At 37.1% G+C, this 15,016-nt stretch overlaps 1 protein-coding gene across 1 annotated transcript in view; it reads left to right on the top strand.

The window, feature by feature from the left end:
• The first annotated feature begins 796 nt into the window (after window positions 1-796).
• Window positions 797-15,016, top strand: part of LOC150085448 (annexin-B12-like) — a 47,697-nt gene continuing 33,477 nt past the window's right edge. Inside the window, exons 1-2 of the mRNA XM_090373255.1 lie at window positions 797-1,076; window positions 10,078-10,153. Coding sequence (XP_090229381.1) covers window positions 1,056-1,076; window positions 10,078-10,153 — 97 coding nt within the window. The 5' untranslated portion in view covers window positions 797-1,055. The remainder of the gene's footprint in view (window positions 1,077-10,077; window positions 10,154-15,016) is intronic.

Raw genomic sequence — 15,016 nt, 5'->3', positions numbered from 1 at the left:
GACATATTAAAACTCTTTCAAATAACATAAACAATATTCATATATCAGCTCTAGTTTGCGCCTAATAATCATTTGTGATGTGATCAATAATTTATGGATACCCTGTATTCACCTATAGTTTACTATTCTGACACACCCATTGAAGTTATTTCAGCTTGTCTCCCTAGCTTTATCTTCTCTCTCTCTCATTTAAAACGTTGCTGCCCTCAGAAAATCTTTCCATCATCGGCTGTTTGGGCAACAAAAAAGAATTTAACTAGCAATTTCCCTTGAACCTTTAAGGTGTCTCCAATGATACTGGAAAAAACCCTTGCATCATCTTTGTTCAAATTAATATCGTCTCTACAAAATAGATTCTTTCTACCTACAAGTGTGGGCGATGCTGATTTAGAAATAAATAAAAATATTCAATATAAGTTATCCATCGCTGCCTGTGACTTTCTTTTATTATAGTAATTAAAGCAGAAAAAAAAAATTTTTTAATTGCGCATCGCATCGTTTCTTTTGCTCACGAAATAAAATATAGTAAAATCACATTTTGGTGTAGATTGGTAAATTCCATGCTCTATATTTATATTGAAACACTGTCCTTAAAAGATCATCACTCGAAACTCAACAGAGTTAGTCAAAAAAGTTTACATTATCGAAAACTGAAGTTAAGTTTGTTTTAGTTGTGCCTTTTAGTCAAAGTTGACATTGAGGGAGGTGAAAATTTATCCCTAGGTGGCGACAAAAGAGATTTGTTCCCGGTGAAGCTTGATATCGATCTGCTGTTTACCTCCCATAGCACAATAACGTGGACATGGAAGACTTTTGCAAATTGTTCCTGAAATAAACTACTGAAACAAAGCTATTACGATTATATTGTACACGTTCATTGTGTATAGGGATGATGTCGACGTCATGCTATGGATTACTGAAGCACAACATCGGGTTGCCGTGGTTACACCACGTGCTGACAACAAACTGGTACGGACAGTAAACCTCTGCACACGACATCCCATTCTTTAGTTCTGTATTCTACTAAGAAAGACGTCATTTCGAATTCTCCTGCAATGGCTACCAATCACGGTCGGGTAAGTGCGGGGGAGTGATTTGCAGAAAAATAACTAAATTTTGACTCCTATAAGAAATATATAATAATAATAATCTATTAAAGTATTACTTTTTTTTTTTTCTTTTTTACAGCATTGGCATTCTTATTCTTTTCCTCTGCATTTTAAGGCATTGATTCATTTCCTCTCTATACAACCGGGCATAGGGCTGCTTTCTTTATTTATTTTTCATTTATCAAAGAAACTTTGAGTTATATTGCCAAATAAACAAAACTCGCTTCTCACTTGTACCGTCTCTGAAATACAAATCTTGATTAATTTCTTATTTAATCGTAGGAAGTCGATATTTTTGAAGTTAGAAAATTAATGTATAGTTTTTTATTAATTCTGCAAGGAACAAAGAAGAAAAGTTGAACGAGAGATAGCCGAATAATTCAAATTACGCAGATACACAAGGTCGGAGAACCGTGCTGCTAGTCCAGATGTGTTAATGGGAAAATAAGCGTGAATAGATCGCGGACTTGTGTGCTATGGAATTGTCATCAGCTGAAACGAAGTTAGCATTAGTAGAGGCATATGATGGAGGAAAAACTTATATAGCATCAGCCAAAAAAAAAAAAAAAAAAAACCTTCCCGTTTCACCCATCCATTTACTCGAATAGTTTGTCTAATTCAACCTTGAATTTATTTAAGCTGTCAACTTCTACAACGACAGATGGAAGTTTGATCCGGCAATCAACCACTCACTGGCTAAAGGCAAATTTCCGCACATCTATTCTACAACTGTCTTTCCTCAATTTGAATTTATGCCCCAAGGTATGAAATCTGAGCAAGAGGAAGAATCCCATCAGCATTGAGCTTGCTCAGAACATTCAAGGCCTTATACACCTCAATCAGATCACCTCGCAGGTGCATAGTCTCCAGCCGCTGCAATTTGCAGAACTTAAGCCTATTTTGGTAACAGCAACCCTTTGTTCCACTCATTAATCTCGTTGCCCTTCTCTGTACTAGTTCTAGTAGGCCTAAAATGAGGCCTCCAGACCTGTATGCAGTACTCAAGGTGTGGCCTGACCAATGCCTTATAGCAATCATAAGGAGGTGATTATGCCCTTATATAAGGGGATAGTCACCTCTTTATCCCTGTTAGCAAAATTCCTATATATCATTGACAAGACCCCATGAGCTACTTTTGCATCCTGTCTGCACTGCTCAGAAAACTTCATATCTGACTGCACAATTATTGCACAAGTCCTCATGGTACCTGAAATAAATATTAAGATGTGGCTAGAGGTCCAATTCCGATGCTTACAGATATTTAAATTCCTGGTTATGAAGATATGGAAATCTGTTTTATCTTAATTGTGTATACACTTCAAAGCATTACCTTCACTTCTGTCCTTTTTCATAATGTTATCACTTTGTTTTAGATTTTTAAATCTTTATAGAGATGCAGATATTTTTCTTGGGGTTTGGTGGGAGGTACCTATGTTATGACAATTCAATGTCGATTGTTGAGTAAAATATATGAAATGATGTAATGTTGTCTAAAATCCTGGAAGAATGGAAGTCCTCACTCCAGATGATGTCAATAGATGATTGTGATTTTGCTTGAGCAAAGATCTCCTCCGCTCGTAAATCCTGTTCTAAACGCTCCTTTCTGTGGTAGCCTTACGTTCCAATCAAAGTTGACGCGTCATTTTGGAGTTTTGCAATATGTCAGTTATCTCATTATGAAGTGACTCCAGGGTGATACCTTGGACACTTCTTCGTAATATATTTTGCATTCTAGTAATGTTTCCTTACACGTGCATATAAATTATCAGGTGGCACAGAAGCCTATGGCAGATATAAGCTTGTCTGTAATCAATTCACAATGGAGGTTAGGCAGGCGGAGGCAGATTACGAGAAATCTTTGGCTAAGGATGCAAAGAAAAATAGCAAAGTGTTCTTTACTTATGTAAACTCTAGAAGGAAAGGGATGAATCAGATTGGACCACTTAACATAGATGGGATGACTATCGATGATCATGCTCAGGTAGCTGATAAACTGAATGAGTATTTTGCATCTACATTCACACATGAGGAGTCATTTAATGAGGGGAATGCCAGACGTTTATCAAACTAACAGGGAGCTAAGCGATTTTGTAATAACTGAGAGCAAAGTGGAGGAGAAATTGTTGAAGTTAAACATAAGGAAGGCACCTGGGGTGGACGGGATCTATCCAGTTATATTAAAGGAGGCAGCAAAGGAAGTAAGCAAACCCTTAGCCATAATTATGAGAGGTTCCTTGGACTCAGGGAAGATCTCCATGGACTGGAGGTGTGCAAACGTATCATCAATTCCCAAAGTGGGCTCAAAAGGTGACACAAGTAACTATAGACCTGTTAGTTTAACTTGTGTTCCGGGGAAAATATTGGAATCATTGGTTAAAGAAGCATTGCAGGATCATCTAGACAAGACTGCAGTAATAGTTAAGATACAGCATGGGTTTTTAAAGGGAGGTCTTGTCTAACCAATTTGATTGGATACTATGATGTGATCACAAAGGAACTGAATGTCAAAAATAATTTTGATATCATATACTTGGATTTCAGGAAAGCTTTTGATACTGTTGCATATGAAGACTGCTGTACAAATTGGAGAGGTATGGCATGCAGGGTAATTTGCTACAATGGATAAAGGGATGGTTGAGTGGGAGACGACAGAGAGTGGTAATCAATGGACACTGCTCTTCGTGGACAAATGTTATTAGTGGAATTCCCCAGGGTTCTGTGCTGTGCACATTGTTGTTTTCTGTATTCATCAATAATATGACGAAGGTATATCAGGATTAATGTCGAAGTTTGCAGATGATACAAAGGTTGGCAGGGTTGTTAACGACAGTATGCTACTCCAACTGGATCTAGATAAGTTGGGAAAATGGGCTGAGAAGTGGCAACTGGAGTTTAACATTGACAAATGCAAAGTACTGCATATGGGTAGCAATAACCCAAGAGAAACGTAACAACTGTGTGGTACTACACTCAGGGAAGTGGAAAGTGAAAAAGACCTGGGGGTAATTGTGCAGTCAAATATGAAGTTTGCTGAGCAGTGCCGACGGGCTTCCAGGGCAGGTCATGGAGTCTTGTCAATGATATATAGGAATTTTACAGGGATGTGATTATCCCTTTGTACAAGGCCAAACCTAGAGTACTGTGTACAGGTCTGGAGGCCTCATTTTAGGAAGGATGTAGAATTGCTAGAATGAGTACAAAGAAGGGCAACAAGATTGGTGAGGGAACAATGAGGTGCTCTTACCAAGAAAGGCTTAAGTTCTGCAAATTGCAGCACCTGGAGATTAGGCACCTGCGAGGTGATCTGATTGTGGTGTATAAGGCCTTGAATGGGTTGAGCAAGCTGATGGGATTCTTCCTCTTGCTCAGATTAAGAACCTGAAGGGGCTTAGATTCAAATTGAGGAAACACATTTGTAGAATCGATGTGCGGAAGTTTGCCTTTAGCCAGCAGGTGGTTGATTGGTGGAACAGACTTCCATCTTTTGTTGTGGAAGTTGATAGCCTAAATAAATTGAAGGCTGAGCTGGATAGGCATTTGGAACGAATGGAGGGGTGAAATGTTTTTTTTTTTTTTTTTTGTTTGGCTAATGCTGCATGAGCTTGCTTTCTTGCATCGTATGCCTCTACTAATGCCAATGCTACACTGTTTACCAGGTTCTAGGCTCTCTCTCTCTCTCTCTCTTGCTCGCTCGCTCTCTCTGTGTGTGTGTGTTGCCTTCGTTGTCAAGAGCAGTCTCAGGTGCATGGGCCACATAAATTTAAGTAACAGATTATTAATCACATTACAGAATAATTAAACTTATACGTCTATAATCGCATGTGTGATTTATTTATGTTCTTGATTTTACAGTGTAAGTTTTAATTCTATAGTAAGGTTTTTTTTGGTTTTCTTTTGTGATAAGTTCTGAGAAAGTACTGAGATTCCTGGACTGTTACTATAGTCGTAGTAAGGTTTTAGGGGCATCAGCGACTAAGGCATATTGCCCCGTAGATACTGTCATTAAATTGCGTGTGTTCTGTGGTGATTTTTCTGTTCTCTGGACGAGAAATCTTTGACCGACCAACGAGAAATCGTTGGTCGGTCTCAGGCGAGAAATCTCGCCTGAGACCGACCAACTCAGCCACGTTGTGAAAAAGTTCCCATAAAATTCATCACATCATCGACAGGAATCGAATTAACATCTTTTCCACACGGCATGCCGATTCTCCGAACTGTACTACATAAGAGTGCTGGATTATTGCAGATAATGGTAGAATTTGATCTAGTATATTACAATACTTCGGATATCACACTAACTGACAGAATTACTTACTTCGCTTCAGATCCTTCCCGCTCTCAATAAAAACCAACCTAAGAAGACAAACGTAAACAAAAAGGAAAGCGACGTTGATGTGATCTTTTCCAAAAAGTGCATAAAAATAGATACAATTTCTTGAACAGACGTAGCCCAGTGGTCAGGAGCGAGGGTGCATAGCACGCGTTCCTTGAGTGGACCGGGGTTCAAGCCCGTGACTACTGAATACGATAAATACTTGTATTGACGATTTATTGTAAACTCTACTGACTTGGTTGTCGTGCCGGAGTATAAACAGAAAATTTATTTATTTACTCGTCCAAGCAAGCTTATCTTTGTTCAAATGAGATTCCAGTCTGCAAACGTATGTAGTATTCAAGATGTGCACTCCCGCCTAAAAGTTTGGAATCACAGTGTGTGACAATAGTTTTCGTTAATTTTTTTTAAATTATTTATGACAATGTAAGGTTTAATATGAAAAACAACACACTACGAAGTGTTTTAAGATTTTTTAATAAGCATTGAAAAATTTAAGAAAAAAATATTGAAATTATTAATAATGACAACTGTACTAATTTTTCACCAAAATATCCTCCACAAGATTTTATCACTGCCTTACACAGACGTGGCATTCTGGCGATTAATTTTGTAATAGTGTCTTGACTAACATTATTCCAAGCAATCGCAAGGTTTCCCATAAATTTTGTGAAGATGGGTAGACTTCACAGACTTGATGGTAGAGAATCTAGATGATCCCATAAAAGTTCTATTGGGTTTAATTCACGTCATTCTGGTGACCACACCAATCTCTTGTTTAGTTGCTAGAAAGTCCCTGCACAGCTTAGAGCTGTACTAATTATAAAATGAAATTATAAAATTTCATTTTATAATACATACCTTATTGTAATGTAAAATTTCTTCCACAATACTTCTCATGGAATAACTTTCTTTATACATATATATATACAATTTAATATAATAGGACTTCTTTTTTCAATACTCAGTTCCTTATTTCTTGCCATGTTTATCATGAAATACACAAAACTTACACTACTCTATCTGAATGACGATGGGTATTTCATTTTATAATACCTTATTGTAATGTAAAATTTCTTCCACAAAGTTGAAGTCCAGATGATATTGCATCATGTTCAAGAATGTTTTTATAGCCTTCTTTTCTTAAAATTCCTTCAATTCTGACGATGTCACCTACTCCAGAAAACAGGAAGTAACCTTAAATCACAATGGAACCACCACTGTGCTTGACTGCAGCCACTAAATAATGTGGCACCATTTTTTTTCTTCAGTTGATCGTCTCACAAACTCTACGCTTAGATCCAAAAAATTTCAAATGTGAATTCATCCCTGCACAGTACGTTTTTCCACTCTTCAATTGTCAAACATTGGCTCTTAGCCAAGCCCACCACGAAGCCCTGCTTGTTGAAAAGACGGTTTTACAGTGCATGTAGATATGGAAGTTTCTCTGTTCCTGTTGTATTTCATGTGTAGTAAGTCGTCAATTGCGTTTATAATTCAGTGTTATAGCTTACCTTGTGCTTCCATTACGTGCGGTCGTCCTGGTCGTGGTTTGTCCCTTAAACTGCCAGTCTCCTTGAATCGTCGATAGGTTGTTTATACAGCTTTAAACGAAACACCTAGATTTTGCCAATACTTCTCATGGAATAACTTTCTTTACACACACACACACACACACACACACACACACACACACACACACACATATATATATAATAGGACTTCTTTTTTCAACACTCAGTTGTTTATTTCTTGCCATGTTTATCATGAAATACACAAAACTTACACCACTCTATCTGAATGACGACGGGTATTTCATTTTATAAGTTACAGTTCTTATTCCTCAATTTATATGGCAAATCACTCTAGAATCATCTACAATATTCTATAATTTTGAAACAATACTCCAACTTTCTAGAATATTCTAGAAGCATCTACAACGTTCAGGAATCTTTTAGAAGCATCTACAACGTTCAGTCTTCTACAATGTTCAATCACATTCGTGAGTCTTCTGCACCTTTCTGGAACATTCTCGAATATGCTAGAAATTTCTTAAACATTTCTTAAATAGCATTTAAGTGTTTTGATTTTTATACATAATAGAAAATATTTTAATAAAAATTGGTAAACAAGTTGGTCTAATTTAGTAATAACTTTGAAAATTAAGAAAAATGAAACTTGATTCCAAACTTTTAGGTAAAGGTGTAGTACCGCTATTAATTTGTACGATGAGATGAATATGTCTTTTATCTCTACTATCAAAATTCCTATATACTGAATCATTAATAAAACCTTATATGCCGTCCTAACAGAATTCTTTCTCTCTTGAAAGAACTGCAAGGTTGGACTGTATAATCCTTTATTTCTTAGAACCTTTTTTATTTTCAGCCATTTTGAGTATGCCACTCCCACTCCCACAAATGATATTTAACATGAGATTACTGATGCAGTGCTTCGCATTTACTACCATTAAATCTGAATTGCTATTTTTATACCGATCGCAAAGCATATATAAGTTTGTTGTAGCAACATACCGTAGTTATCGTTGATAACAACCTTGTCGAGTATAAATATCATTGGCAATTTTAGTATGTTTTATTACCGTCATCAGTTATTAATGGAAATGGTAGACAATTTTAAGAGCACAACTTTTGTGTGTCAACTCTTTGGCCAATTAAGATGATTACAACTTGATATAATATTAATCATGGGAATCTTGATTGTTATAGTAAGGGGAAACAACAGGTGGTTCAATGTCACTCAATAGCTTCCCTCTGCTCACTGACGTCATAGTGTGAGTTTGTTTGTTTGTTTGTTATTTGGTTTTTAGGAGCATTAGGAACAGAAGCAACTAAGGACATATTGCATTGCTCCTGGGATATGCGGTGGTCATTCCCTGACCTTTCCGCATCCTCCGTATTTGGTGGTCACGGGCTCGAACCCCGGTCTAATCAAGAAGCTTGTGCTACGCACTGCTGCTGCTCCTGCCCACCCGGCTACGGAGGCGCCCATAGTGTGAGCATGGCGTTTTCAGGCCTTATGAATGTCTTTAAACCACCTATTGTTTTTATCCTTGCTATAACAACCCCGTAGTTTTATTGCGGGGTTTTTCAGTCTGCACAACCTGACCTGCTAACTGGTCTGTGAACAAACACTTCAATATTATACCATACAGGTAGGAGCGACATGTTCCGATGTCATTAAAATTAATAATTTGATTTTTTTTTTTTTTTTTTTGCCTCTAATACTCCATTCTTATTCTTGGAAATGTTAGATAAAAGAAATAGTCAGGGCTGAAGTGATGAGTTTGTAACGTAGAAGAAAGGCCATAAAACGGAACAGAAAGGTGATAAGTCAGTGAAAATAGATTGTTGAAGTCTGAACTCGGAAAGCCATTTGGACCTTTTTGTAGAAGTGTGCAAACAATTCTTAAAAATAAGTACTGTATTTAATATATGTATTTACAGAATTCAACATATATGTGTAAAAAGTTTGGTCTTAGGACCCTCGGTAGGAATCATAACCTTTAATGCATCATTGTTTCTACAGGAAAACCAGTTTCGAGTCATGCCATATCGTTACAACACCTTTTCTAGAAATGTGACATTCTGGAAGTCCGAGGACCAGCTTTTTTTAAATTCAACATTACTATTATAAGTCCGAAAAACTCGGCTGGAATCTCTATACAATTGTCTGCACTGCATTTTACTACATTATCACAACTTTCAAAACTCATCCCCCCCCCCAATCAAATTCGGAATATTGGATACACAGTGCCGTTCATATTTTTCCAATAAAGTTTTTCTTTTATGGTAAACAACTACATTTTACACATTGGTTGACTTTGAACATAAATTCGTTGCGAAATAGTTCTCAGATGTGATCCAATTGCAGAACACACTCTAAAGTGATGAAAATTTACTGCATCCAGTGCCCGTCTCTGTAGGTTGATTTATTTCAAAATTCATTAGACACATTAGCTAAATTGTATTACGAGTGGTCAGCTTAGCAAAATCTAAAATTAGCAGGATTTAACTGAAGCATAAAAAATTATTCAGAAGTTGAAAATTTCACCAGAAACACATTTCCATTAAAATATTTTGTGAACTTTTTCTAGGTGGTAACCAATAACTCGTTTCAATTGACTAATTCATGAAACTAAATGAAACCATTAGTACGTCTACTTCTCACTCAAAACAAAAAACGCATTTGTTTCATTTTCATCGTCTGGCCTGACGTAGCCCAGTGGTTAGGAGTGAAAATGCATAATACGTGTTCCTTGAGTGGGCCGGGTTTCAAGCCCGTGACTACTAAATACGATAAATATTTGTATTGACGATTTATTGTAAACGCTACTGACTTGGTTGTCGTGCGAGAGTATAAACAAAAAATTTATTTTATTTTTTTTTTCCCTTCATGTTTGAAGTCTGATTCCATCTCTCGAATACAGTTCAACTGATACAGTTTAATCGTATGTGTAATTGCTGCACATGAATTTTGTGAAAAAGGCGTCAGATAAAAAGTACAAAAATTTAGTAGAACAACAAAATTATTGTACTCTTAATAGAATTTTAGGAAAATATGTTTGTCACAACTGTAGTGTTGTATTTGATTCCTTGACCTCTCTTTTTTTAGGGTACTATCCATGGAGTGGAACAGTTTAATGCTGAAAAGGCAGCAAGTCGACTTCGGAAAGCCATGAAAGGAATAGGTAAGCACCGAGAACTTCGATAATAGATGCGGTTCAAGTTCCTCAACGTTGCTGTTAACTTTAAACATACTTTGACATAAATTACTGCGTTTATGCAGTTATCTGAAACTACACTTGGTCCAAAAGTACAATAGTTTGTGAATTCACTGATATAAATCAATAAAATTTGGCATGGAAATACGATATGGTACACGAATAAGCATAGTGTTACTGGCTTTATTAGGAAGCATCGGGACATCATTGGCTGGACGGATAACTTATAGTTATAGTTTATTCAGTAATTATAGTCATGTTTGAAGGGGAATGTGCCAAGATCTGCTGAATATACCCGGTATATGACCTTTTTTTTTTTTATTTTGTGATAACCAAAAATAATGGTTAACTCAACCTAAATTAACCATGCACCAGTTGAAGTACGGTTTTAGGAGCATCAGCGACTAAGGCCATATTGCTCCGTGTGTGTGTGTTGTCTATAAATTGCGTGTGTTCTGCGGTGTATTTTCTGTTTTCCGGGCGAAAAACCCAAGTTTCCGGGAGAAAAAACCATGCTACCCTCGCATAAGACCGATTAACTCAGCCACATAGTGAAAAAGGCCCATAAAAATTCCTCCGTCATCGAACTTTTCCACCCGGTGTGGGGAGGACGGTGACTCTACCATTCGCACTGTCCACGAGGGCCCAACCATAACCCGTGCCCCAAGATAATATTATAGGTGTCGTAACGGACTATCAGGAGTAACGTAGCAGATAAGAATACAGAAATGGTATCATCATTGCTAAGATTTCTTAATTTTTTTTCTTATACATGCTTTTTTTTTTTTTTGTTTCTTCAGTCAAGGGTAGTTAAGTAGAAGATATTGATCTTACGTTTTTTACTCTATTATTTTAATATGTAACAGCACGAAATGTGGTTTACTTTTGCTGTGAACTTGACTTGGGTAGTTAAGCAGATGTTCTTCTTGTGTTCATCGTTATTTCAACATAAAACTGCACGAATTGAGGTTTACTTTGGAGGGAAGTTGTCAATAAACTGAGTGTGCTGCAGCGACAGTAGATAAACATATGAACAGTTACAATAACTCGGATCGCGTGATTATACTTCAGTCAGCCTTGCGCAGTGTAGCCTATTTTCCAGATATTTTTTCACGAAAGCATAGGTACACATGATGGTTTTATCTTGCAAACGTTATTAGCATGAATGGGTATATGAAAGTTTGAAGATAGCATTTATCGAAAATATCTTGAAAAGACAGAGGTAATCTTGTTTCATCACTGTAAGCTAACAACAACACAGTTTATTCTTGAAGTTTCTTCTGCATGCAGTTATTTTGTACTGACTTCTAGTGGACGATTAATGATATATTAAGTGCGCAGTGGCGCTATGTTTTTATGAAGAAGAAAACTATACAGATAGTCTGCGATTTACATCGGAAATGTATTCCTACGAACATTGACGCATATCGAAACGACGTAAAGCGAACATTCATTTTGCCGTGAGCTGTTTCAGTTGAGGTGCTGGCTGCATTTCTTCATCCTCCTGCGCTCTATCCTCGTTGGTCAGTTGAGCATCGTGCGAATCCAGCGTTTCCTCGATGTTACTTATTCCACAAAGTTGAAGCCAGTTTCATTTGCTAATTCTACAGCTAAAAAATAAATTTTCTGTGTATACAACGGGACAGTCACATAGGATCAGAAGTTTAAGGAACAGAGGATGCAAGGACAGCGTCGTGTTTAGCAGCCATGTGGGCTAGAACCACGGTCAGCTGAAGCGCGTTCACTACAGTATGTTTGACAATTCATCTAAGAAGAAACTATATGTAACTGAAAAAATAAGTTGCTGTTGTCGAGGTTTTGTTCCTTACAATACTTCTTAAGGGAGAGATTCTTACAAAAATATTCGTATTTAGGATTTAAAATTTTAAATTAATTTACGACGTCATATCGAAACTACGTAAATGGAAGAATTACTGTCGATGAATTAAAAAATATACTTTTCTAGACCTGTCTCTAAAACAACACAAGAAAATTATTCTAGTAAGACAGTATATAATTCTTAACCAGAATTTCCGATTTGGTTTAGAACTGCACATTAGCTTACCAGAAGTCAAGCGATATCACTCTGATTGAGGGAAATTGTGTGGCTACGAAATATGAAAATATTTTGGCCTGAAAAGGCTATCAGCTTTTAAACTCGGAATTCATTTCCAACATGTGCTTACCCTGAACGATGAGCACACGAAAACAGTTAACAGAGTGTCGGAGAGAATGATGGATGTCATGTGCGGAAAACATTTCCAAGTACACATTTGCCACCGTGCTGTTAAAACAAAAGTTCAGAGGTGACAGAGAACCCGAGGAACAACGAAAGTGGCGTACAGTGCTAAATGACAAGGAGCTCTTGTCACTATTATTTGAGATAATCGACCTTAGTACTACTAGTTATCTCATCGGGTCATCATACTATACAGAATCAGCTTGGAGTTGCTATCGACCACAGACTTTCTACGTAGAAAGTCTGTGGTCGATAGCAACTCCAAACTGATTCTCTTAAATATTTTATTTATAAAAATGCAGAATCGATTGGCATGAGGCGAGGAACACAAGAACCTGGTCAGTGAACATAAGTCCGGGAGTAGTCAGCCGACATGCTTATAGTCCCCACTTGTCCTGATATCGAACTTAACTAAATGGTGTTGGTTAAATCAGGATCTGATTATCGACAGCTTATAACGCAAAAATTAGCCCTATTAAAAATAATAAAACCAAAGCAGAAATCTATTAAATAAATTTTAAAAATCTTAAAATTTATGAACTCTGTGTTATTTACATGTAGTGTGTTTAGGGTCTAACGGCACCAGGGGTTCCCCCATCTCCGCAATTATTTACATGTACTATGTACTGATAATGAGTTGAAAGTAAAAAAAAAAAAAAAAGGTAAAGTGCAGCCATTATCAACCCACTGCAGGATGGAAGCCTCCTCAACAATTCATGCTGAGGGAAATGGACCATAATCTGTCACGCTGGTCCAGTGCGGGTTGGCAGATCGACCGTATTCAGCACTTAGGGGCTTGAACCCCGGTCTACTCAAAGAGCATATGCTACTACACTCCCGCTCCTGGCCACTCGGCTAAGGAGGCCTCGAGTTGAAAGTATGATATCATAACACGAATAAAAGATATCATCAGCAGATATCAAAAACAATCATATTATCAACTTTCAGTATCTGACGTCTCATCTCGTTAGTCATCGTCCTGCTAAAGCTGACTGACCGAAAAATGTACTGTGTGTACGTGCGCTACTTTAAAATTTTTTTTTTTCAATCACAGTATATTAAAAATAAGGCGTCAGATATATCTACACCACACAAAAGAAACAATTTGATAAAATGCATTGACTCCAAGATATATATTTCAAGTTTTCAACTGGGTACAGTAAGTGGTTTTCCACTCTGAATGGCTACAGGTGAAAATTAGTGTAATCCAACCTCGTGTGATATAATTTACAATCTTCACAAGAGAATATCTGTTTAATGACCTTAGTCAGACATTTTAAAAAGCAGAGGGTGATACATAAACCGGAGAAAGAAAAAAAAGTCATTACCAGGAACGAGGAGGAAATGATGCACTCGAATTAGAGCGTAAGTTTTGCGATCCGTAACGTAAAAATGATCCATTTATTGATAATGTGACCAAGGTCTTTATCTCATTAGAAAGCTCCTCAGAGACCCTCATGCAAACGTTAATAGCTGTACGCTGTCAGTTATTTATGATCCTAATGAACCAATGAATATATAAATATGTATTTTTTTTTAATTTGTCTTGCTTCTATGAAAGTTTTATTATACCCGCGAACAACCATTCTCTTTGAAAAGGCATAAGATATAGTGATTGTTTATTGGAGAAAATCTTGGCAGCCTTAACTACAACTGATTTCCATTAATAAAATAATGATCAGGCTTACGGAACATTAGGAAAATGTATTGTTCTAAACGTGTTTTCTCTTGAGGAAAGTGAAATATATCATTAACTTTTATAAAATTCAAAAGGTCCGGACTCACCTAAACTCATTTACCTAAGCGTGTGCACTTTTGGTGACTTTATGGAACATGATTTATTTGGCAACAGTTCTCATAGTGCAATCCCAACAAATCTTAATACTAATAATTATGCTAGCAAATGCTTTTGTCCAATTAGCATATCAGGGCCATATGCAACATTCCCTGAAATGCTAATTGAAATAACATAATGATAACCTGCTGATGTATAAACTAATTACATTGTGTCCATGACCTTTACTCCTCGATAAATCCACCAACTGCAGGCCGCCGTAGCCGAATGGTCAGGCGCGCGGGTGTATAAGTACACGTGCCTTGAGTGATCGGGGTTCAAGCCCGTGACTGCTAAATACGGTGCTGTTTCTTGTATTCTTTCTACCTTGTGAACTCCTCTGACTGTGTGGTCGTCCCGAAGTATAAACAGAAAATTTATTTTATCGGTACCATTTTGTTAGAGAACTTGGTCACCTCATACACTGCCATACCATTAATATCCAAACGCCAATCAGTTGATAGTTGGTCACATCCTACCCAAGCACCACGTATCAGACATAACTACAGTATAAATATGCACGTAGGCCTTCGAGGAGACAGCAGTGCTATTGTCAATGTTAGATGCCGCGATTGACAAAATTAAAGTATGAGCAGTCGGTCTGAAAGTGATATTTCAACGGCACTAAAGATTCCTGGGTTGACAATTAGCAATATGATCTGCAAATGGAAATTGATTAATGCTAAAACCGTCAGAAACGACCCAGAAAACCTACGAAACGTGACGGAAGAGTCTGCAAAGAATCGTCCACTTGAAA

Source organism: Mastigoproctus giganteus, chromosome 5 (genome assembly GCF_048544385.1).
Source record: "Mastigoproctus giganteus isolate SK-2022 chromosome 5, ASM4854438v1, whole genome shotgun sequence".
In the NCBI taxonomy this organism is placed as follows: domain Eukaryota; kingdom Metazoa; phylum Arthropoda; class Arachnida; order Uropygi; family Thelyphonidae; genus Mastigoproctus; species Mastigoproctus giganteus.
Note: the sequence above shows the minus strand (reverse complement) of the source record. Positions and strands in the feature narration are given on the sequence as shown.